Genomic DNA, 22,017 nt, shown 5'->3' on the forward strand with positions numbered 1-22,017 from the left:
ATTACGGCTATCAAAAATGATTTAGCCTTAGCCTACTAAATAATATGGGGCCATCATTTAACAACCTCAATAACAGCACACCATCATATATATATATATATATATATATATATATATATATATAGAAGTTAAAATGGAGATGAGCGGGTTTATTATTTATGTATTTTAGATATAATATATATTCACTTATTTCATATACTACATATTTTTTATACATACAGTTAGTTTATATTGCTGTCATTTCGATGAATGTGATGCATCACAGATTTTTCTCGTGACACCAGCACTTCCGGATCTGCGGACCAATCGCAGCTCCCCTGCCGTTCAGTGACGTCAGCTGTGTGGTACTTCCTCGTTTGTTTTCTCAGCTGAACTGAAACCAGACGCCCAATTTCAGAATGCATCTGTCCAGGTAAACACCCTGTTATCATTTTGTAATAATCACGATATTACAACACTGTTTTACTTATAATTAAGACAGCGGTTAGCTCGTTGATTTATGTGTTTTTATCCCTAACACTGACAGTCAGCGTGGCTGTAGCTTGCTAAGGTTAAACAGCTAACTATTAATAACGGATTGTGTGTGTGTCATTGAGTCTTTTGCTTTGGTTTTGTTCATTTACTGTTTAACCAGATGATGCATGCTTGGAGATATTTAACTACGCCTGCACAGTGAGTTAGTGTTGATAATGTCTGCACAATGCAGGCCACTCCCCTTAATGTATCACCAGCAGCAAGCTAACGTAACACTAAATATGATTAAGCTATAGTCAGGGATCCACAATAAGCTAAATGATTGCTTATAATAATCGACAACTGCTGCTATTCAACATTGACTCCTACATATCAAATGCTTTATACACTTACTTGTCACAAACATAATCATCTCTGTTATGCATTAAGTGCTTTAATTGTATGTATCTCCCAGAATAATCTTTTAGTGTAGGCTATATAATGCTGCATTTCATTAATGTCATCGCATATATTATTTTCACATGACTAACATTAGTTATCTTATTGCAACTAATTATGTCCTATACAGTCTATGGTTATATCCCAGTCCATTTAAAGGGATAACATAAAAGGGCCATCACAATGCCAGAGCTGTAGTTTGACATCTGATCTATGTCATGTTGTTTTTAACTTATGTTCTATTCCCATTTATGTATTACCCATGTCTAACTCAGTGAGTGACATGCATGTGTTGCATGCGGATTGACAGTAAAGCAGGGACTGTTGTAGCTTCTTAAGCCGGGATTACACCGACAAGGTTTATTTAAACACACTGTCCTGTTCTTCTTCAGAATGCTTACACCATTCTCACACATTTCATCCATGTTCACCTTTAAACCCATACTTTAATGTTAAAAAAGCATCAGGGCTTCACATGGAGCACGGTAATCAGAAAGTGTTCCTAATGAAGAAATATAACGTGATATTTACCCTGTTTCTTGCTTCTTCCAGGGTTGGACTTTACATGAAGCGGAGAAAGCGGGGCTGCTGTCAAGCCTGAACATCGTTTTGTCTTCCTCCATCTGGCCATCACTCTCTGCCTCTTCAGATCGGTACTTATCGCCCTCTCCCCTCGACAACATGCTCTGTTGGGGCAATGCAAAGGATGGACAGTTGGGAATAGGTTTGGAGAGGAACCTCCTATTTGAGCCAAGATACTGCCAAGTGTTCAATGGCAGGGGACTGAAAGATGTAGCGTGTGGAGGCCAACACTCTATATTCCTGCTGCAAGATGGCAGTGTGTACACATGTGGTTCTAACAGCTGTGGACAGCTGGGCCAAGACAAACCAGGGACTTCTCCAGGTAAGCTGAAATGCTGATTCACTGACCTTTTGATTAATCATTACACAGTGTAAGCGGTTGCACCACCATGCTGCACCACTTTCCCTTGGTCAGAGTGGAAAGTTACCAAACAGGTGTGAGAATGTGGGTGAAGATGACATGGCATGTTTACAAAAGCTGTTTGTATTGGCAGTGCCTGTCTCTACGGAGGGCAACGCCGACTCTTGGTCAGTTCACCACTTTCCAAGTCAAATATTTTGACATCAACTGGATGCAATGATTGCCTTAACATTTGGTAATTGGTACAGATGTTGATGATTCACATAGGATTTATTTAGGTAAAGACCATTTGTAAATTATGAAGCATCCTGTAATTAGTTAGTTGTCGATTATTTTAAGTCATACTCTAGTATAGTCTCTATAGAGTGCCACAGTGACGCATCCTAAAACCCGGAAGTAAGCTGCGCATGGGTTCCTTCGACAAAAACGCAATCCAATTTCTCCATAGGATTTTGGAAAATAGCTCGAAATAAGGTCTGTGGTTGACACACATTTAAGAGATCCGTTAATCATCTCCACATGTCTACCCTACTTTTATAATTTACGAATCATAAATCTAATCGATAGATTTATGATCGATAGGGCACTCTATTGAAACCACAGGATCTGATTTCTATAGCAGGAAACCACATACTGTATGAAACCAGTACACCAACTCCACATTATCTGCACCACAGTCTGTCCTCCTCACGTGATTCCTGCTGGGTCTATGATGTGACAAGCCTACTTTGATAGCACACAGCCTCAGCATAGAGGCATAGTTTAATATCATAAGATCTGGGCTTCTGAATATCAGGTGCTTTTTGTTATGACTTACAGCAAATGCCTTTAATGCCTCATTAAGTTAGAGCTGTCTAAAAGATTAGATGCCCACGCTAAATGCCTGAGATGGGTTGGGTCCATGAAGTCATAATAAATGCTCTCTACTACAACATCATGAATAAAAAAAACCCATTTGGATTATTTAGCTTGCTAACTGAAAGGAAAAGTAGTTTTTGTCAGTAACAAAACTTATACCCAGGCCTTCGTGTATGCAACGAGATAGTATCTTGAAAACCTCCATACTTAACATACTTGTTTTTTTCCCTCCTCTCCACAGAGCTTGTAGCGGCGCTCGACACTCAGACCATAAGGATGGTGTCGTGTGGTCGCGCTCATTCGATGGCGGTGAACGAGCAGGGGCAAGTGTTTGCGTGGGGGGCCGGTGAAGAGGGCCAGCTCGGCCTGGGGACCTCAGAGGTGGCTGTTCGAATCCCAAGGTGACTGAGTAGCACAGAAACAAAAAATGTAGACTTTTGGCTGAAAATAAAAAATATGTTGTAATAATTGGTGGTTTGGATATGAGCTTTGTAAATGAGTTACGTTTGTAGCAGGGACCCATATCTGCTCCAAAGCAATAAGAAGGTTTAAAGAGAATAATATTTTATTCATTAAACTGTTCAGATGCAGTAAACCCCCTGTGGTGGAATAATAAATAAGTAATTTCTTACAGTTTAGCTCAGAGACTTGACTACTATGAATGTTCATACATTTAAAAAAAGACTTTAGTTAAGCCAATAAGCTTAAACCCCTGAACCCCGGACTATCCTGGTCACAACATGAAATCTTCTGATAACTGATATTTAGACCAAGGTTTTAATATAAATAGTTGTTTTGTACAGTAAGCAATGAGTTATGAAGGAGTAAAGCAATTATTATTATAAAAAGAAATACACAAGTTAGTAAAAAGAAAATACAATAAATCATGACATTAAATAGAAATAACAGAAAAAATGAAATAAATGTAATCATCTAATATTAAAACAATTGAATACAAATGTAAGTAGGTCAAATAAATAAACATTTGCATTTCTGTGCATATTTGGTTATTATTATTTAGCATACTGTAAGTAGCTCCTTCCTGGTTTTCTATAGTTTGGTTAATAATCATCTTCCTGTTTGTCCCCCACCCCAGGTTGGTCAAGAGGCTGTGTGACCACCGGATCTCTCAAGTAATGTGTGGGAATCAGCACTGCATTGCACTTTCAAAAGGTGTGAAAGACAACGTCTCTTCATAACACATCATGTCTGTATTCTTGTATCCATCCACTCTTTGGCAAAACTCGATCCACATCCAGATGAAACTGACAACAATTGAAACTTTACATCAGCATGTGTCTCTATTCCTCTTCACACATGCCCACCCCCCGAAAAAAATACTGTACAATCTGTACTTTGTTCACATCCAAATGATTTTGGAAATCCCCACAGAAAAACACATACACAAATAATATAAGGTGTTGATAACAAGGCTTCTCCTATTTAAAGAAAAATATTTACTTTATACTGTAATGAAATATAATGCTGGGCGCTATATATGTAGATTTGTGATGCAGCCATTGTATTCACATTTAAAGAAAGAAGTAAAGGGTGTTTCAATCTTTTCTCCTTTTTGTAATTTCTTTAAGAATATTGTCTGGCATCTTGCCTTTATTTGACAGTGATGCAGAGAGACAGATTGGATGGAGAGAGAGGGGTCCTGAGGGATGTTGCATAGTCTGACCTCACCAAACAGATGTTAAATATGTTCCTTACTGGCAGTAATTGATGCAAATGTGAAATTACCTGTTTTGTCTTCTCTGTTTCCCCCTACAGACGGCCAGCTGTTCACGTGGGGCCAGAACACCAGCGGTCAGCTCGGCCTGGGGAAAGGAGAACCGAGCAAGCTGTTCCCTCACCCCCTCAAGTCTCTGGCGGGTATTCCTCTGGCACAGATAACCGCCGGGGGGGACCACAGCTTCGCTCTCTCCCTGTCTGGAGCTGTGTTCGGATGGGGCAAAAACAGAGCTGGACAACTGGGTCTCAATGATAAACAAGGTAATAATCAGCTGGATAGAAAAAAACAACAGGCCGTATCCATTTAAAAATAAATGAATGATTGTATTATTAAATAATTATGAAAAAATACAACATGACAGTATACATTCGTTGCTCTAGGTATAAAGGAATTATATAAACTTTAATTTTTGTCTAATTGCATTTATAGTAACAATTAAATGTGGTGATAAAGTCTTAAAGTGTGGACATTTCTGGTTTAGGTACCTTGGATGTGCTTTTAAATGGCCCTCATTTCTTAAAAAGCTGCAATAACTATGTTTATACACTGATATTGATTTAATATTACACCTACAATATAGCAGTTACAGTATTGTTTTATTCATTAGATATGGGATATAATATATATATACTTGTAAATAGACTCTTCTTGCACTATTTCTATTCTATTTTATTTGTATTTACTTTATCTGTTTTATTTGTTCTATGTTCTATATATATATATATATATATATATATATATATATATATATATATATATATATATATATATATATATGTGGCACTGTTGGAGGAGCCTGTGACCTAAGTTTTTCATTGACATATCTACACTGTAGCTAATGTACAAATGACAATAAAGCCTTGAATTGAAGTATACAAACATAATTAAAACAAATACTCATGGAGAGATTCAATTGCAGAAGTTGCCTTGGTCCCCTAAGGTGTACCACTCATATGTGAATACACAAACAGTGTATAAGAGATTGAGTGATCTTGCTTGCTTATTTATTTTCACTTCCTCAGATCGTGCTGTCCCGTGCCACATCAAGTTTCTGAGATCTCAAAAAGTTGTTCACATCAGCTGTGGAGAGGAACATACAGCGGCCCTCACAAAGGTAGAAACCCCCACTGGGGATTTCCAGTTCCCCACAGATCCACATAATATCCACATATCTTGCTACCTCCAATAGCGTGACACCAAATGTTTAAAAGTTCAGTTTGTATGGTCCAACTAAGTCTTTGATAATTGGTATATCAGTTAGAGTATTCTCTCTGTATAGTGATTCTCTACATATTTAACTTTGACTTGCTGCATTACAGCCAACAATCTGAAACAGCACCAAGAGTTCAGTCAGACAACTCACGTGTTTCTTAATATGTTTATTACAAGCAGCATATAGTTTGAGTTTGGCGTTTAGGCTCGGGCCTCATCGCTCCACAGATTTACAAAGAACATTGAGTGATGATTAGATAACTATCCCCCGAGCCTACAGGTGGAAGGAAGCTGGGGTGGTGGTGGGGCAGGCAAGCAGCAGCAACATGAACGCAGCAGTAGCAAGTGAACACAGCAGTGGCAGCATGAGCGAGGCACAGGCAGGAAGACCTGGCAGCTTAAATAGAGCGGCATGTTTAGGAGAATGTGTTTGGTTGGTTGTAAGAGGGACGAGGTGCGTCACGTGTTAATGTATCATTGGTGCTCGAGTTGACTGCCTGAACTAGCTCGCAGGCTTCGCCCCATTTAACCCTTTGTTGTGTCTCTGGCAGGACGGCGGCTTGTTTACCTTTGGTGAAGGCTCGTGGGGTCAGCTGGGTCATGGTTCCACCAACAATGAACTGTTACCCAGGCGAGTGCTGGAGCTCATGGGCACCGAGGTGTCCCAGATCACCTGTGGCAGGTACTTTCTCTTTTAACCTAGACAAAATATGAGGTACACCTGTACAAGCTGATGTCTCTGTCAGAAAAGTGTTTATTTAGCTCTGTGGTCATTGTTGAGGCTGTGGTTACTGGTAATGTTATATTGGGCTAAATTAACTTCAAAGGTATTTCAAAGTTTAACAACTTTCTGAAACATCACAAATGATTGGCAGGGTCATTGATTTGTCTTAAATTAGATTGTATTTTATAATCTCAGGGGGCAAACTCACAAAAGGATTGTGTGGCTATTGCGTCCACTAAACCTTCTCAAATAACTAAAGGACAAACAAATGGTATAACTCTAAACGCACCAGCAGAGGGTTAAATGCACCTCTAACCACACTGCCAAACAAAAGGTATCTCAGTGCTATTTTCTGTTAACATCCGCTAAGTGCTTTCATTTTTGCAAAATTGGCCCCTTTTTAAGGAAAAGAGCCTCAGTGAAAACCCAGTAAAATTCACAATGATCAGCACTAATAGCCACACACTTACAGGGAAATGCTGAAAGAGTTGGTGGTAACAGAGTTGCACTGACAGACATTTTCAATCTCAAATATATTGTAATATATGTCAAGTGTAACCGTGCCTGAGGTTTTTACGAATGGCTCCCAACCTGTAGCTCTAGGTCTGAAAATCCTTGCCATCTGCCATTTGTATACCTACTGTGTTCTTGGTTTAAAGGAAACATTTGTACTGTTTGAAATCAGACGCAAGAATAATAAAATGAAACTTTTAGGGTGTTTTAATCCCATATCTTATCTTGGCAAACAGTGGTTGCAAATGAATGTTCCCCTTAAGTATATTTGAGGCTGGCTCTGTCCTCCTTCATCCTAAATGTTGCTATTTCTTCTTTTGTTAGGCAACACACGTTGGCGTTTGTGCCTTCCTCCTGCGTGGTGTATGCGTTCGGTTGTAACAGCCACGGCCAGCTGGCCACAGGAGCACCGGGGGACGCCAGCAGCCCGTTTCCTCTCAAGGCCGGTTTCCTGACTGGGAGTTTCCACAGATCAGGTAGACTATGACACCATGACTAAAGTACACTCTTCCTATTTTCAATAAAAGCATGAAACACAACTACTCTAAGTATGTATTTAATTACCTGTTATGAGCTGTTTACATTACATGACATTACATTACATTACATGTCACTTGTTAGACGCTTTTATCCAAAGCAACTTACATACTCAATACTGTGGACAATCCCCACAGGAGCAATTTGGGGTGAAGTGTCTTGCCCAGGGACACAACGACATGCTGACTGCAGTGGGGTTTGAACCTGTGCTCCCCTGATCCGAACACCAACGCACTAGCCCACTGCGCCACACGCCTTACCAGCTAACATGTGTTCTTTCTCTTTCCTTTCTTAAAATCCAAACAACATACAGTGACCAAAATCATCTGTGGAGGAGACCACAGCTTCCTACTGTACTCTAATGAAGAGGTATGTGATTTAAGATTTTAGTGACCTTCTTTTCAAAGCCTGTGGTCTTAATTTTAATAGTTATATTTGATTTAGTTACATTTAAATCTTTTGATTGCATCACATTTATTTCACAGAATTTCACGCCTAACCATCAAAATACAAATGTTTTTCTTTTTTATTTAGGGTGAACTGTACCATTACAAAAAATAAAAATACACCCCCAAATAACCTTGTGTTTATGCTTTCCCCTAATCAGTTCCTGTGTTTAACCACAGGGTGGCATTAATGTCCAGTTCTTATACAGGGCTCTACTGTATTTGGAGCAGTTGTCTTTAAAAATAGCCGGTGAATAGTCAGGAATGTGCACTGATAAAGAAACAACACACATTCAGCCTCTACAGCTAAATATTTAGGCGTCAGACGTGGCCTATTTATTTTATCTTCATGGAAGAAGAAGAGACACAACTAAGACTGAAGCCGCAGTCGGACTGTGAAAGTACCAGCACAAACGTCATCAAAATATGTGTGCTATAATCTCTTGTCTCTGTTTGTCGTCCTGCCTGCAGAGTTCTGCCCCCCCGGACGACTTCAGAGTGATGAATGTCAGTAAATCAATATCCCCGATCAATTATGAAAGATTAAATTCATGGAGGCTAAGGCTGATGTACAGCACAGACTCCACTGTCACAAAGTAAGTCAAGTATTATTGTAATGTAATGTAAGTCAATGATATGTGAATGGTCTCTGCACTTGTCTCTGTTGGTTTAACATCTTTCACAGTGAGGCTCTGTTTGATGTTTTTGTGTACAGTGACATTATAATTCAACTCTCCTCTACGGCTTGTTGGAACGCCAGCTTCTTGGAACAAAGGTATGTTGAAATGCATAAGTAACTATGTAATAAACTCAACTACTGTACTTCCCTTTCCTGATCGTAATACCACTACTCCATTAGTTTTTATTGGGAAATATTGCACTCCACAATACAGCTGCAGTCCCTAATTACTTTCCGGGTTAAGATTCTACATAACACATATGAAATAATCTTTTAAAATGCAATGCATTTTTACTTTTATTTCTCACCAAAAATCTGTTTTGTAGTTGTTTTGAAAAATAACAATCTCTTAAGAAAAATCTCTTCCCGCGTCATATACATCTGTATCCTACTACTCAATGCAAAACTTGTCATGGTTGGGGAGGGGGGGAATTGGACCTGGTGGCAGGCATTAGGATTAATAATGTAGAAGTAGCAGATTCATTGAACGGGGTACAAACATGCATTTATCTTTTCCACATTTTAAAATATGTTTTATTGTCTCTAATGGTTGAATAATGTATTATCAAACTGAAAAATTATTGCATACATAAATAGGTTTTCATAATTGTTGAGAAGTCTAGTTATACTTTGTCTGTACCTTCACTGTGAGTTTAGCGAAAAATAGCCGATGATCTTAAGAACTGGTCAAACTCATGTGTAGGCTAGACTCCTGGGGCCTTATTGGGCAGGGGTCTCACAGGGGTCTCACAGGGGTCTCACAGGGGCCACAACCTGGTATGTCATCTTATCCACCAAAACATGCTGAGTGCCAGAGCTGGGAAAGATTTCATCTGTTTGGTCACTGACTGATGTCTCTGACAAGCAGTCTGTGTGAAGGTGTGTTGGCTTTTTAGTACACACTCATCAGTAGATACTTATCGAGTGCAGGTATGAACTGTGGAGGCCATCAGGGTGACAACAAACCTAAAGTACTGTCTAGTGAAACGTATACGTTCTCAGGAGTCCAGTAGGAAATGCAGTCGTCGAAAGTACATTTACTCAAATATTGCACTGATGTACATGTGAGGTAGTTATACTTGGGTTTTTATATTTTGTCCTACTTTATTCTAGTTCTGTTATTTTTTTACTTTTTAAGTTATAGCTACGTTTGTTTTTTTATATTTTAGCCTATTTACTACAAAATAATTTATACTTAACAATACAGTTAACCATTAGGCAAACCTTACTTTATGTTTAAAACATTTCCTTTTATGTTTTTCACTGCTCCAGACATCCATTTGTTTTCATCTGGTACATCCCAGAGAATATCAGATCTGCAATCATTTTAGCAAAAGTTTAAAGTGATTTTAAAACCAGATGGAAATGAATGGCTGTAAAGTGGACTATAAAAGTGTAAATAAATTAAAATATCTAAAACTGTATAGGATGCATTTAAACTTGGTCAGCTAAAATAATGAGTTATTTTACATATACTGTAGCTAGGGACCTAAAACTTGTTTCTTACTTGCTGTCATTTTTATTGTATTACTGTAACATTTATGCCCTGGGAACACTTTTCTGGATATTTCAGTTCACAGAGTTCTCAAAATAAAATGGGTCAGTGCTCTCACTCACAGTGTACTGTCTGCATCCGTGTCGTTTGTTTGGAAAACAGCCTCCACGGGATCAGATCTGATGTATTGGTGTTATGACTAAATAAAACCTGAGCTATAACAATGTGAAGGCTTACACTGTAAATAATTGCTGTCCTTCATGCTGAGGGGTTTGTTGACTTTGTGTCCGCACTATCCACTGGAGGAGATCTGCTAAGGGATTGACTTAAATACCTTTATCCTTTGTGTACACCTAACCTTCGCCGTTTAATCTAAAGTAACGAGTGTCGAGTAATATCGAGATAAACCTTAAAGTCCTTGAATGTGTGCACTGGTCTATTTTTACGCTGTTCATGATTGCTGAGACATAATAGATAGTCGACACATAATCGTGTGTTTGTTTTCCTTCTCAGTGATGATACCCACTTTAAAACCAACCCAAAGATCGCAGGCATCGATCTCAACTCTGTCAGAAAACTATTTGAGACGCTCAGCAAACCCGCCTTCTCTGGACTTCAGGAGCAGGTACTGACTAAAGGTTTATTAAAAAATGAAATCTGTAAAAGGTAATCACATGTTTCTCTCCTCTGTGCCAAAACCTGAGAGACTCAGATTTGTTATTGATTACAAACTAAAGTGTTTTTTCTCACTGTAATGAAACGGTAGAGAACCTTTGAGACTGTTACCCAGTATTGGATATCTATCTTGTTATGAGAAAACATTCATACTGCATGAGTGTTGGGCTTGTTTGGAAAGTACATCAAGTTCTGCCGCAGACTGAGTCATAACCTCTAACATTAGCTCAGTAATGATAGGCTGAACATGAATTATGAATTGTGCGGAGACCAAGGCCAAATTCCAAACCACTAAAAGCTTCTCCAGGCCGTTTTGGAATAGAAAATTATCCTACCAATTATTTTCTTAGCTTTTATATCATAGCATAGAACATTTCATAAACGTTTCTCTGTATAACTGTGAATATTGTTCCTTATGTCTGTGTAATTCACAATCTTCAACATGCGCCCTTTCTGTGTCCTGCTCTTTGTTTAGGCCACCAAGAGTTTTGAGAGTCTGGTGATCCCTCAGCTGCCGTGTTCCCCCCCTGACGTCGAGGCCATGAGGATCTACCTCATCTTATCTGAGTACCCCGTCCTGCTGGACTCCAAGAACTACATCCGCCTCACCATCCCCCTCGCTATGGCCATCCTGCGGCTGGACGCCAACCCCGCCAAAGTATTAGGTATCATACATGTCATTTCAAATCGTCTTCATTAGCTGTCGTCTGTGTTCATGCATGAATGGGCTAAAACACAAACTTCTAAACCTCTTATGAGTTATTTACTCTATAATTTAATGAAATCATTGTCTCCATCCCTGCAGATAACTGGTGGTGTTTTGTTGACGGCAGCGTGTTCACCAGAATGGTCGACATGTACAAGAGCATCGTTGTGTTCATGCTAACGGGAGGAAAGACGCTGCTCGTACCGGTGTTTTACGAAAACTATTTTGTCGCCACACTGCAACTGCTGGAGAAACTCCACAAGGTATCCACACAAGCCCTCAATTCTGCAATAAAACATGACTTTTTCCTGATTTATTAGTAGTTCATCTGTAGACTACTTTGTTACATTTTGTTACATGCTACCAGGTTAACCTAAAGGCCCGCCATGTGGAGTACAACCGCTTTTATATCCCTGACATCACCAGCCTGGTGGACATCCAGGAAGACTACCTCAAATGGTTTCTGAGTAAAGCTGACATTGTGAGTGCTGACATACTCCCACAACATTTCACTTCCTTGCTTCTTGACATCCGCTAAACAAACACTGGTGCAAAGGAGGGGTGAGATAGACAGTGTGTGTGTGTGTGTGTGTGTGTGTGTGTGTGTGTGTGTGTGTGTGTGTGTGTGTGTGTGTGTGTGTGTGTGTGTGTGTGTGTGTGTGTGTGTGTGTGTGTGTGTGTGTGTGTGTGTGTGTGTGTGTGTGTGTGTGGTGTGTGTGTGTGTGTGTGTGTGTGTGTGTGTGTGTGTGTGTGTGTGTGTGTGTGTGTGTGTGTGTGTGTGTGTGTGTGTGTGTGTGTGTGTGTGTGTGTGTGTGTGTGTGTGTGTGTGTGTGTGTGTGTGTGTGTGTGTGTGTGTGTGTGTGTGTGTGTGTGTGTGCATTAGACGATGATTAAGCTGTGTTTTGAGAGCCAACACACACAGTGTACAAACAAACAGAGTAACACACACACACACACACACACACACACACACACACACACACACACACACACACTGCTTGTCGGTGTGTTGCTGTTTATCATTGCTTGCTGTCCAATAAGCATCTAAGTTCACAGACAAGCCCCTTTAGCTGCTTGGACATCGGAGGGATTTTTTAATCTTATCACAGTTGCTGCTCGTGACCTTGTTTTCATTTCAAATCAAGTGACTTCTATTTCTCTCATTTTGTTTTCTAGAAACAATCATCCTCCCCTTCACAGGTATTCAGATTAAATACTCGATTTAATATCTAAAATTACATCTTAGATTTATTTCTATGGTATTAGTGTAGTAATTATGTTCCTGATTCCCTTGCAGAGTGACTTCCCCTCAGTGAACCTTTGTGCCTACCCGTTCATACTGAACGCTCAAGCCAAGACAACCATGCTGCAAACAGACGCCGAGCTGCAAATGCAGGTAGATTTTTCCTTAATTTAAAACGGTAATATAATATGTTAGATAATGCTTAATTTGCATATTCACATATAAAGTTTCAAAAAAACAATTGTCTTTATGTACGTTATCAACTGGGGAAGTTTTATTATGATGAAAAAAACGTTTCTATTTTCTATCTCTAGTGTCTCTCCTCACTATGTATTTGTATTCTCTTATGGAACTTAAAGGGGACCTATCATGCAAAATGCACTTTTGTACGTCTTTTATACATGAATATGTGTCCCCGGTGAGTCAGGGAACTCACCAAGTGTCAGAAAACACAACCCTCTCTCTTTTCCTCCATACCCAAATCTCTAAAAACGGGGCTGCAACGGATCTGATACAGACTGATACAGATTTGAAAATTCTCTGACGTCAGAAACGAGGAGCTCCGCCTATATGGGCAACTCTCCACCTATCAGGAGGAGACAGCCACGGCCATTGCCGTTCAAAAGCGCTGGAGACGCTGTAGTACATATGCCAGGCCTGTAGGTGGCGCTGTAGTCTGCCACGAAAGCAGCGAAGAAGACTTCTCAGATTCAGCCCCTGCAAAAACAGGGCTGGAAAAGAGCAAATAGAGCGAAATGAGGCATGGCTAAAATGCATGATCTGTTTGGTATTTTGAAAAAAAAAACCCGCAGACATGTTTTATATAGGTATGGCCCTACAATATATTATTCAAATATAGCATGATAGGTCCACTTTAACTATCTTTCATTTTTCTTGTGTGACCCAGATGGCAGTTAGCGGTGCAAACCTACACAACGTCTTTATGCTGCTCACGCTGGAACCCCACCTTGCTAGGAACCCTTACTTGGTGCTCCATGTGCGCAGGGACCATTTAGTGAGTGACACACTACGTGAGCTCACCATGTACTCCGATGTGGATCTCAAGAAACCTCTGAAGGTGAGAGTTTATCCTAACAAGGTCACTGTAGTGCAGTCATCTAGATCAAATAAAACAAGCCCCTACCGTCTGTGACGTCCTCTCTTCCTCCTGCAGGTGATCTTTGATGGAGAGGAGGCCGTGGATGCAGGTGGAGTAACTAAAGAGTTCTTCCTGCTGCTCTTAAAGGAGCTGATGGATCCTGTTTATGGGATGTTCACTCACTACAAAGAGTCCAACCTGCTGTGGTTCTCAGACAAAGTGAGTTAACACTGTAGTACATGCTAATTATGTAAAAAGACTCTGTTCTTAAACGTATTTACATGCAAAGCTGAGTGGAGTTATTTAAAGGCAATTTATAGTTTTGAAACAGTAACTAAAATAACCCTTTTTTACGAGTTTGGTTGGTTGCTTTTTGATAGGAGTTAGTAATCTAGTGTATCGCCAGTACTTTGGCTTTTATTTGACCTGAAAGTGTAATTCCAGGAAGAGCTACTGCCATTAGTGATATGTCAGTTTACAAATGACTCGTCTCTATAAAGTCAAATGTCCATGAACTTTAGGAACCACTTGTTACAAAGTCAAACGATCCAGCAATGAAATAAAAATCAGCCAATTCCCATTACCTTTTTGCCTGTATGTGCAAGGTCAATCTGTTTTATGATTGCTTCTTATTTATTATATTAAATGGGTCGAAGCCTGCGAGCTAGTTCAGGCAGTCAACTCGAGCACCAATGATACATTAACACGTGACCTCGTCCCTCTTACAACCAACCAAACACATTCTCCTAAACCTGCCGCTCTATTTAAGCTGCCAGGTCTTCCTGCCTCTGCCTCACTATGCTGCCACTGCTGTGTTCACTTGCTACTGCTGCGTTCATGTTCCTGCTGCTGTGTTTCATGTTGCTGCTGCTCGCCTGCCCCCCCACCCCAGCTTCCACCTGTAGGCTCGGGGGATAGTTATCTAATCATCACTCAATGTTCTTTGTAAATCTGTGGAGCGATGAGGCCCGAGCCTAGACGCCAAACTCAAACTATATGCTGCTTCTAATAAACATATTAAGACACACGTTGTCTGACTGAACTTGTTGAAAACATTTTATTTGTATTCAATGCCATGGCCATGTTATCTTCAGGGACATGCTCACCACACTTAATCATTTTTCAAGCTTGAGTATTCGATGTGATTTTTGACAGACATTTTTGAAATTGAGAAGCATGTACAGCACCATTTTTCATTTAGGAACAAAATGTTTTTCTGCCTGGTATATCATTGTTTTACTTGTAGGACGTGAGAAGTCTTCAGTTATGTTAGACAAGTACAGAAAGGCAACAGTAAAATAATGTCCTCCTGTGTGTTTCCAGTGTTTTGTTGAGCAGAACTGGTTTCACCTGATCGGGATCATCTGCGGTCTGGCCATCTACAACTCCACGGTGGTGGACCTCCACTTCCCCCTGGTTCTCTACAAGAAGCTGCTCGATGTGGCGCCAACGCTGGAGGACTTCAAGGAGCTCTCCCCCACCGAGGCCAGGTAAGTGTCGTCTGAGCTGGAAGGGGGGGGGGGGTTCTTTTCCAGGGTTCTTACGGTCATTAAAAACCTGGAAAAGTCATGGAAATTCAAAATGCTAATTCCAGGCCCTGGAGAAGTTATGGAAAACAATATTTTTCCCAAAGTTTTGGAAAAGTCATGGAAATTGAACTAAAGTTGCATCAAATATAATTTATATTTGATCTAATCGCCGAAATAGTAATACTATAATGATAATAAATACTGTATCGTATAGTAATGAAACGTAAAATGGCATTTAACTGACGAGGTGTTTTGCTGGTGAGAGATTTGAGTTGCTTTAGCGTGTAGAAGCTAGTTAGCCTATTTGATTTGTTTTAGATAGGCACGACATGTTTCATATGCAGACCTTATTTTCCTGTTCCGTGTTAAAATAAACCATTTTCAGTGGTACCGCTGAGAAAGAGCAATTTGTTTGGTCATGGAAAATGAGGTAAAGGTCATGGAGAAGTCATTGAAGTTCATTGATGAAAAAGTGTATGAACCCTGGATATCATTTATTGCCTGATTTATTGAACATGTATTCCCCTAAGTGTATACAATGATATAAAAGACATCCAATTCCAACTTTGACTAAAACTTGACAAAAGAAAACCAGTTTTTTTAACCTGGCTTTATTGAATGTGCAGATTTCTGCTCCGGTAATATATGATAAGATAATGCATAATCTGCATATTTTTAAAATACCATGTCTCTCTAAAGAAGGAGTAAAATTAACCTACGAGAGAAACTCTTGATATCTGTCGCTCCACAGGTGTAACTAAATAGCGTAAAATCATAAAGAAACATTACATAACCAGTGTATTTTTAAAGAGCAGTGGAATTGACTGCCACTGGCAAACGCCTCTTCTTTGAATTTGGAGCTTGAAGCATTTCCTTTGTGCCCGATAGTGTCCAGTTTACTATCAATGTTGAGATTAGTTATCTAAAAGATAAAAGAAGGGCTGTGCAGACTGTTGAGCTGCTAGAGACAACACCTCCTTAAAGGACTAGATATCCAATCATATTTTATATTTTGACTTGAATAAACACCTATTGTGTCTTTAAAGCTTGAGCAGTTTAAGGATGCTGGCTGCCTCACACAGACAATAAAGAGATAAGACATTGTTTAAATAATTGCGTCAGTTGTTTGAATATTTTTGTATTGTTTAAATGACCTCTAGTCGGGGTAAAACTTAAAAGCAATGTTATTTGATCCTCTTTCCCTAATTATCATTTCCTTTGCCAGCTACACTTCTTCTTTCCATGTTTCCTGTGTTTTGGCGGTAAATATCCAGCATGATGTTTGCAGGGAAACTAACCAAACACTCCCTCTGAGTCATTTCCTGGGGTGGCATGGCATTATGATTAGCTAATATGTCAGCCCCTCACTTTTAATCTGACAGTACATTTCTATTTGATCCATGCAGCTGTAGGACAGGAACAGCTGATGTCTTTTTAAAAGTCAAACAGGGTCAGATTTAAACCTGCAGGCGACTCAAATGAACCGTCTGATAAAGTACGACAGATGTTTGATATCAGAGTGTTGCAGATATTTCTGAAATGAAGATTAAAAACGATACAAACAAGTCCTCAGCTATGCATGTTGGTGATATGCATGAAGAAGCTACTTTCACATGAAATAACCAAATTCGTCTCCTAACTTATGATGCGGTGAATATATTTGAATGATGGTGATTCTGATCTTGACATCTTCATTTGTTTGTTTTACCGCTACACTAATAAGATTAATAAGCCTGTGTGTTTCCAGTGCCACACAACACGTGTTGATTATATTATTGCTTTCAGATATTGACTGTTTCTGTTTATTTTTCTGCAGGAGTCTACAACAACTTCTGGACTACGAAGGAGGTGATGTGGAGGAGATGTTTCTTCTCAACTTTGCTGTAAGTGTGTTCAAACGGTTTCACCTTTATCCCTCTAGAGCAGGGGGGTCAAACTCAAATACACAGTGGGCCAAAATAAAAAAATGGGTACTAGTCGAGGGCCGGACTGGTTCAATGTTTATTGCAGCACGTATTGAAATGAACTTATTGCACATATTAAACCTGGAACTAACAAAGCTTAAATTATTGCCTATAAAAACAACATTAAACATTAAATAATCAGTTGCATTCATTTCTTATGGCTCTATCTGCAGAGTCATTTCTTATGATTACATTTTCCCACAGGCCAACAACAGCTTCAAAAAAACAATTCCCCTCAAAGAAGAAACCAAACATGCCCTGTTGTCGTGAGAGAAAGTGCAGAAGGAAACATGCATTGAAACTCAGGTTGCTGCTCTGATGTAGCTCAAGCAGATACTTGGCATCTCATCTCGGGTGCAAGGTCATCAATGTTTGGGCTCAGGCTCTGAGCTGAGGAGATCCTCAGGGTGGAGTGAAGGTGTGCGTGCAATATGCCGACGGGCCAGATCTAATAGTCATTTAAAAATTATCCTGCGGGCCGAAATTAAATCCACCACGGGCCGGATTTGGCCCCCGGGCCTTGAGTTTGACACATGTGCGTGTGTATCGTCTATTAATCACATTAAAAGCCCAGTACCAACATTGTGACTGTATTTTAATCATCTTTTACTTCTTTTGAACGTGTCACAAATGTAGAGTTGTATTTTATTGGGGACTGTTTTCAGTTGCGGATTAATTCGCATATAGCTCACCTGAGAGTGTTAAAGTGGGTGATACCACCAATCACAAAAGGTTTGGAGTCACCAATACAAATATGATACTTATAATATTAAAAGCAGCTGATGTTATATTGTTATGCTTTAGTAGTAGTATTCGTTTATTTGTCCCCGAGGGGAAAATGGGTTGCAGCAAATCACAAAGGCATTTCAAAAGATAATACATACGTCTACAACATAGACACAGATTAAAACGAACATAGACACAGGAGTTTAATGCTTCAGTTGTGGGCTTCTGAATACAATTACATGTGTGTGGCTGTATTTATCTAACATTTATTTAAGCACATTGATGTTACATAACAAGACGTTTTTAACAAAAGTATTTAAAAAAGTAAATCGCTGTGTTTGCAAAAATGTTGAACACATTTTTAAGCGTGTTTTAGCAAATGGTGGAGCACATTAAACTGTTCCTACAGAGATTAGATTAGATAGTAAACGCCTTTTTATGGGATTTGTTGACGTAAAAAAATGTCTACACTTCCCTCCTCAAATGTAAAAACGTACACAACCTTAATTTAATATCATGTGTTGTGTTCATGTCTCAGATCACCAGAGAGAATTATGGGATGACAGAAGTCAAAGAGCTCGTTCCCGGAGGAGAGAGCATCAGCGTGGACAAAAACAACAGGTGACATAGAGTTTATATATAAATGTTGATGGTTCATGCAACAATTTAAGGAGATTAGATATTTTTCTAAATAAATGTGTCAGCCTGTTCTTCACTTGATGTTCCATTTGAAATGACCTTGTTCCATTAATTTGTTTAATGCTCCGCACTCAGTCCAGGTCTAAAAGACAAACAGATGATTCTGGGCTTTTAATTTCTGTTGTTTTTCCAGTGCTGAGATTATCAGGTCGCTCAAACAGCTGGCAGATTGTGTCCTATTGTTCCAACTGAAGGTCATTCTCTGTGTTGAACATTTAGAAAACTAAAATGTCTGTATTTTAAGTGTCATTTAGCGTGTTCGTCTCCACCATAACATCCCTGTTGCTTGACCTTGTGTCAGTACCATTGATTACAGTGTTATGTTGAGGAGTCCACAGAGAGTTTGGGGGGGGGGGGGGTAGTGTCGGCACGTCTGACTGCTAAACAGATGGCAAGAGAGGCTAAGATGTTCCTGCAAAATCCCCTCGACAATTCGATACGAACATTATAACAAAAATAACAGAACATTGTAGCTGCTGCGGTGTAAAACATCTGAACCCTGGAGGAGAGATGTTAATTTAAACTGAAAGTTCGTTTTCAGGCTTTTTAAACTCTGTGGGTGTGATCTGTTTTTGTTGGACAGTGTTTGTTTTCCAAGGTTTTGTAGCTCTTGTACATATTGTGGTTTGTTGTAGAAAGCTAAAGATCAGGTTTTACAAGAAGCCTAAATAAATGTTTGCTTGCTTCCTTATTTCGTAGCTTTTCCTGTTTTACCGGTATCTTTTGATGGCATGTTATCATAAAACTGCAAGTCATCATTTAATTAAGGACAGTTTTCTAGATTAGTGGTAGTATGATCCATTATGGGTAAATACTAAATTTAAGAAGATGGACCTTCAGTACTTTTCATTTTACAAATGTAGTAAATTGCAATGTCTTTCGCACAGAACTTCCAATCTACGGGACTTATGTAAATACTTCACTTTTGACCTTTTTGAGAGAGAGTATATACAATGCATCGCACAAAACTAGGTGTTGTCCCGTCACCAGATTTCAAGTATTGGTGATAAATATGTAGCCAAAATTCATCACCAATTAAAAGTATATATATTTAATGTTTGTTTACTTGCACCTCACTGATGCTTTGATTCTTGTATTTAGAGAAGAACTGACATACTTTCGCCCACACACAAAAGAAGGAAGTGAATGTTTACAACCTTGACATCTGACTCTTTCCTTATAAACTAATTGAGGATGCAGCTGCTGCGAGGAACAATTTCTAAATGTTTACTTAACGTGTGTGGCGGTGTGTTTTTCAGGAAAGAGTTTGTGGAGGCCTACCTGCGCTACGTGTTCTCGGACTCGGTGAGCGACGAGTATGCAGCCTTCTCTTCAGGCTTCCTGAAGGTGTGCGGCGGGGAGATCCTGTCGCTGTTCCAGCCCTCTGAGCTGATGGCCATGGTGGTCGGCAACAACAACTACAACTGGGAAGAGATGGAGAAGGTCAGTGTGTGGTTTTGAAGAGCTATACGTATAATTTTGTAACAATGAGTCACTCTGCTCTGAGTTAATGTCCTACAGCAGAAATGACATACCAGGAAACCTAAGAGTGATTGTTCGGCCAGCTTATTTGAGTTGTTTAGATGTTTTAACATGTCATCCGTTCTGTGTAACTAATTCAATGTATATGTCTGTTTTATTTTAGTTTTACTCATTTGCTGTACCGGCATGTTCATTGAGTCCATAGTAAAGCTGGAGCTTAACGCTATATCCTGACTCTCGCGTCCATTATTTGAGAGTTTGGCTGGCTGCCTACTTTTGATTCGAAACATCATCAGGAGGACAGTACAGTGATTGTTATTGTTATATAGATAATTCAAGGCAATAATTCTAAATTTGGCTGAAATCTTTTCTCTTCGCAGAATGCTGTGTACAAAGGGGAATATACAGCCACCCATCCAACAGTCAGATTGTTCTGGGAAGTTTTCCACGAGTTCCCTCTGGAGCAGAAGAAGCAGTTTTTATGTAAGCATTTAAACGCCTCATTGCTCAATGTGCATGACAGTTTAATACTCACACTCTCTCTCTCAGACAACTTATGAATACTGTGTGTGCATTTTGTTCCTCGTGCATGACAATTATTACCTGCACAAACATTTGGCTTCGACAAAAAGCCTTAACATGTTGACAATCATTTCAAGATCTCTATGGTAAATCAATCCTGTGTGTCACAAGGTGGAAAAGCAAATAAGCAACTTTCCCACGTTGTTTTTGCCGCCATTAGTCTTAGAGAAGGAAGAGAGATCTTGTAAAGGATAGAGGTTTATCCTAGTTACTGTCAAGTTGTCCATGAGCAAGAAAATTAACCCATTTGGGGTTTAAAGTCAAACCAATACATTGCATGGTATCAGGCTGTCATGGATTAAATTATAATACTTTACTTTGTTTACAAACATTATATAAATGCATCCAGGTACCATATATATCGGCATATGGGACGGTTCAAAACATTATTTTTTGCAACTCTGCCCTCTATGTCCTGCCTGCAGTGTTCCTGACGGGCAGCGACCGTATCCCCATCCACGGCATGGAGAGCATGCGCATCGTGATCCAGTCGACCACAGCGGAGGAGCACTACCTGCCGGTCGCCCACACCTGCTACAACCTGCTGGACATGCCCCGCTACCAGACCAAAGAGATCCTGCACCGCCGCCTGACCCGGGCTGTGGAGCAGTACGAGGGCTTCAGTCTGGTCTGAGGAGGGGGAGACCTGCAGCAGCTTTGATGCACTTTAAAGCAATATGACCCCCATGTCAGTGTAATGGGGGACATCGGAAACAGAAGAAGTTCACTTTCTTTATATGCTTTCACAAAATTGTTAATTAAAGATCTTGAATCTGAAAGGTCTATATATGTAAATGCAGAGTATTATTGTTTTTATTGCTTTGGGCAAAGTCTTTCAACCTTTTATGGCCATTTGGAAGATATTTAAAATGCGTTAGTCAATCCTTAAAGTGCACCTATCATGCTATTTTTAGGCAATAGCATAGGTCTCAGATATATAAAACATACCAAACAGGTCACCCATTCTAGCCATGCCTCATATCCCTCTATTTCACTTCCTGTTTCAAAAGTGCTGATTTTGGGTATGAAGCTTTAAAAAAATAAAATATGTATAACAAATAAAAAAGGAGGGGGCTGAGCTCATGCAGGACCCGGCAGAGGTTACTGTCTAAACTAAATACTGCCGTGATGAAACGCCATATCATGGATTATCAAGGATTACTTCTGAAACAGTATGGAGCTCAAAGGCTTTCTCTCTTGCCGGTTATACCACAAGGTGAGTTCCTTTTTATTTCCTGCTTCTTCACACACATGC

The 22,017-nt window shown here is 39.6% G+C and overlaps 1 protein-coding gene across 1 annotated transcript; it reads left to right on the top strand.

The window, feature by feature from the left end:
- The first annotated feature begins 317 nt into the window (after window positions 1–317).
- herc3 (HECT and RLD domain containing E3 ubiquitin protein ligase 3) lies at window positions 318–21,888 on the top strand. The gene is made up of 25 exons (XM_034231543.1): window positions 318–412; window positions 1,465–1,816; window positions 2,955–3,114; window positions 3,810–3,886; window positions 4,490–4,711; window positions 5,474–5,565; window positions 6,215–6,345; window positions 7,225–7,376; window positions 7,751–7,806; window positions 8,355–8,479; window positions 8,599–8,658; window positions 10,571–10,682; window positions 11,208–11,397; window positions 11,538–11,701; window positions 11,806–11,919; window positions 12,615–12,638; window positions 12,736–12,834; window positions 13,589–13,759; window positions 13,856–13,999; window positions 15,104–15,270; window positions 17,126–17,192; window positions 18,538–18,620; window positions 19,958–20,141; window positions 20,561–20,663; window positions 21,188–21,888. Exons 2-25 carry the CDS (start codon window positions 1,594–1,596, stop codon window positions 21,394–21,396), a joined length of 3,129 nt encoding a protein of 1,042 aa, XP_034087434.1. The 5' UTR covers window positions 318–412; window positions 1,465–1,593; the 3' UTR covers window positions 21,397–21,888.
- The last annotated feature ends 129 nt before the right edge of the window (window positions 21,889–22,017 follow it).

The sequence above is a fragment of the Gymnodraco acuticeps genome, unplaced genomic scaffold, assembly GCF_902827175.1.
Source record: "Gymnodraco acuticeps unplaced genomic scaffold, fGymAcu1.1, whole genome shotgun sequence".
In the NCBI taxonomy this organism is placed as follows: Eukaryota; Metazoa; Chordata; class Actinopteri; order Perciformes; family Bathydraconidae; genus Gymnodraco; species Gymnodraco acuticeps.

Bases quoted from the DNA above. Each gene is read 5' to 3' on its own strand.
- herc3 (XM_034231543.1), top strand. From the start codon at position 1,594: ATGCTCTGTTGGGGCAATGCAAAGGATGGACAGTTGGGAATAGGTTTG. The intron at 1,817-2,954 runs GTAAGCTGAAAT...TCCTCTCCACAG, and splicing joins CAAACCAGGGACTTCTCCAG to AGCTTGTAGCGGCGCTCGAC. The intron at 7,377-7,750 runs GTAGACTATGAC...AACAACATACAG, and splicing joins TGGGAGTTTCCACAGATCAG to TGACCAAAATCATCTGTGGA.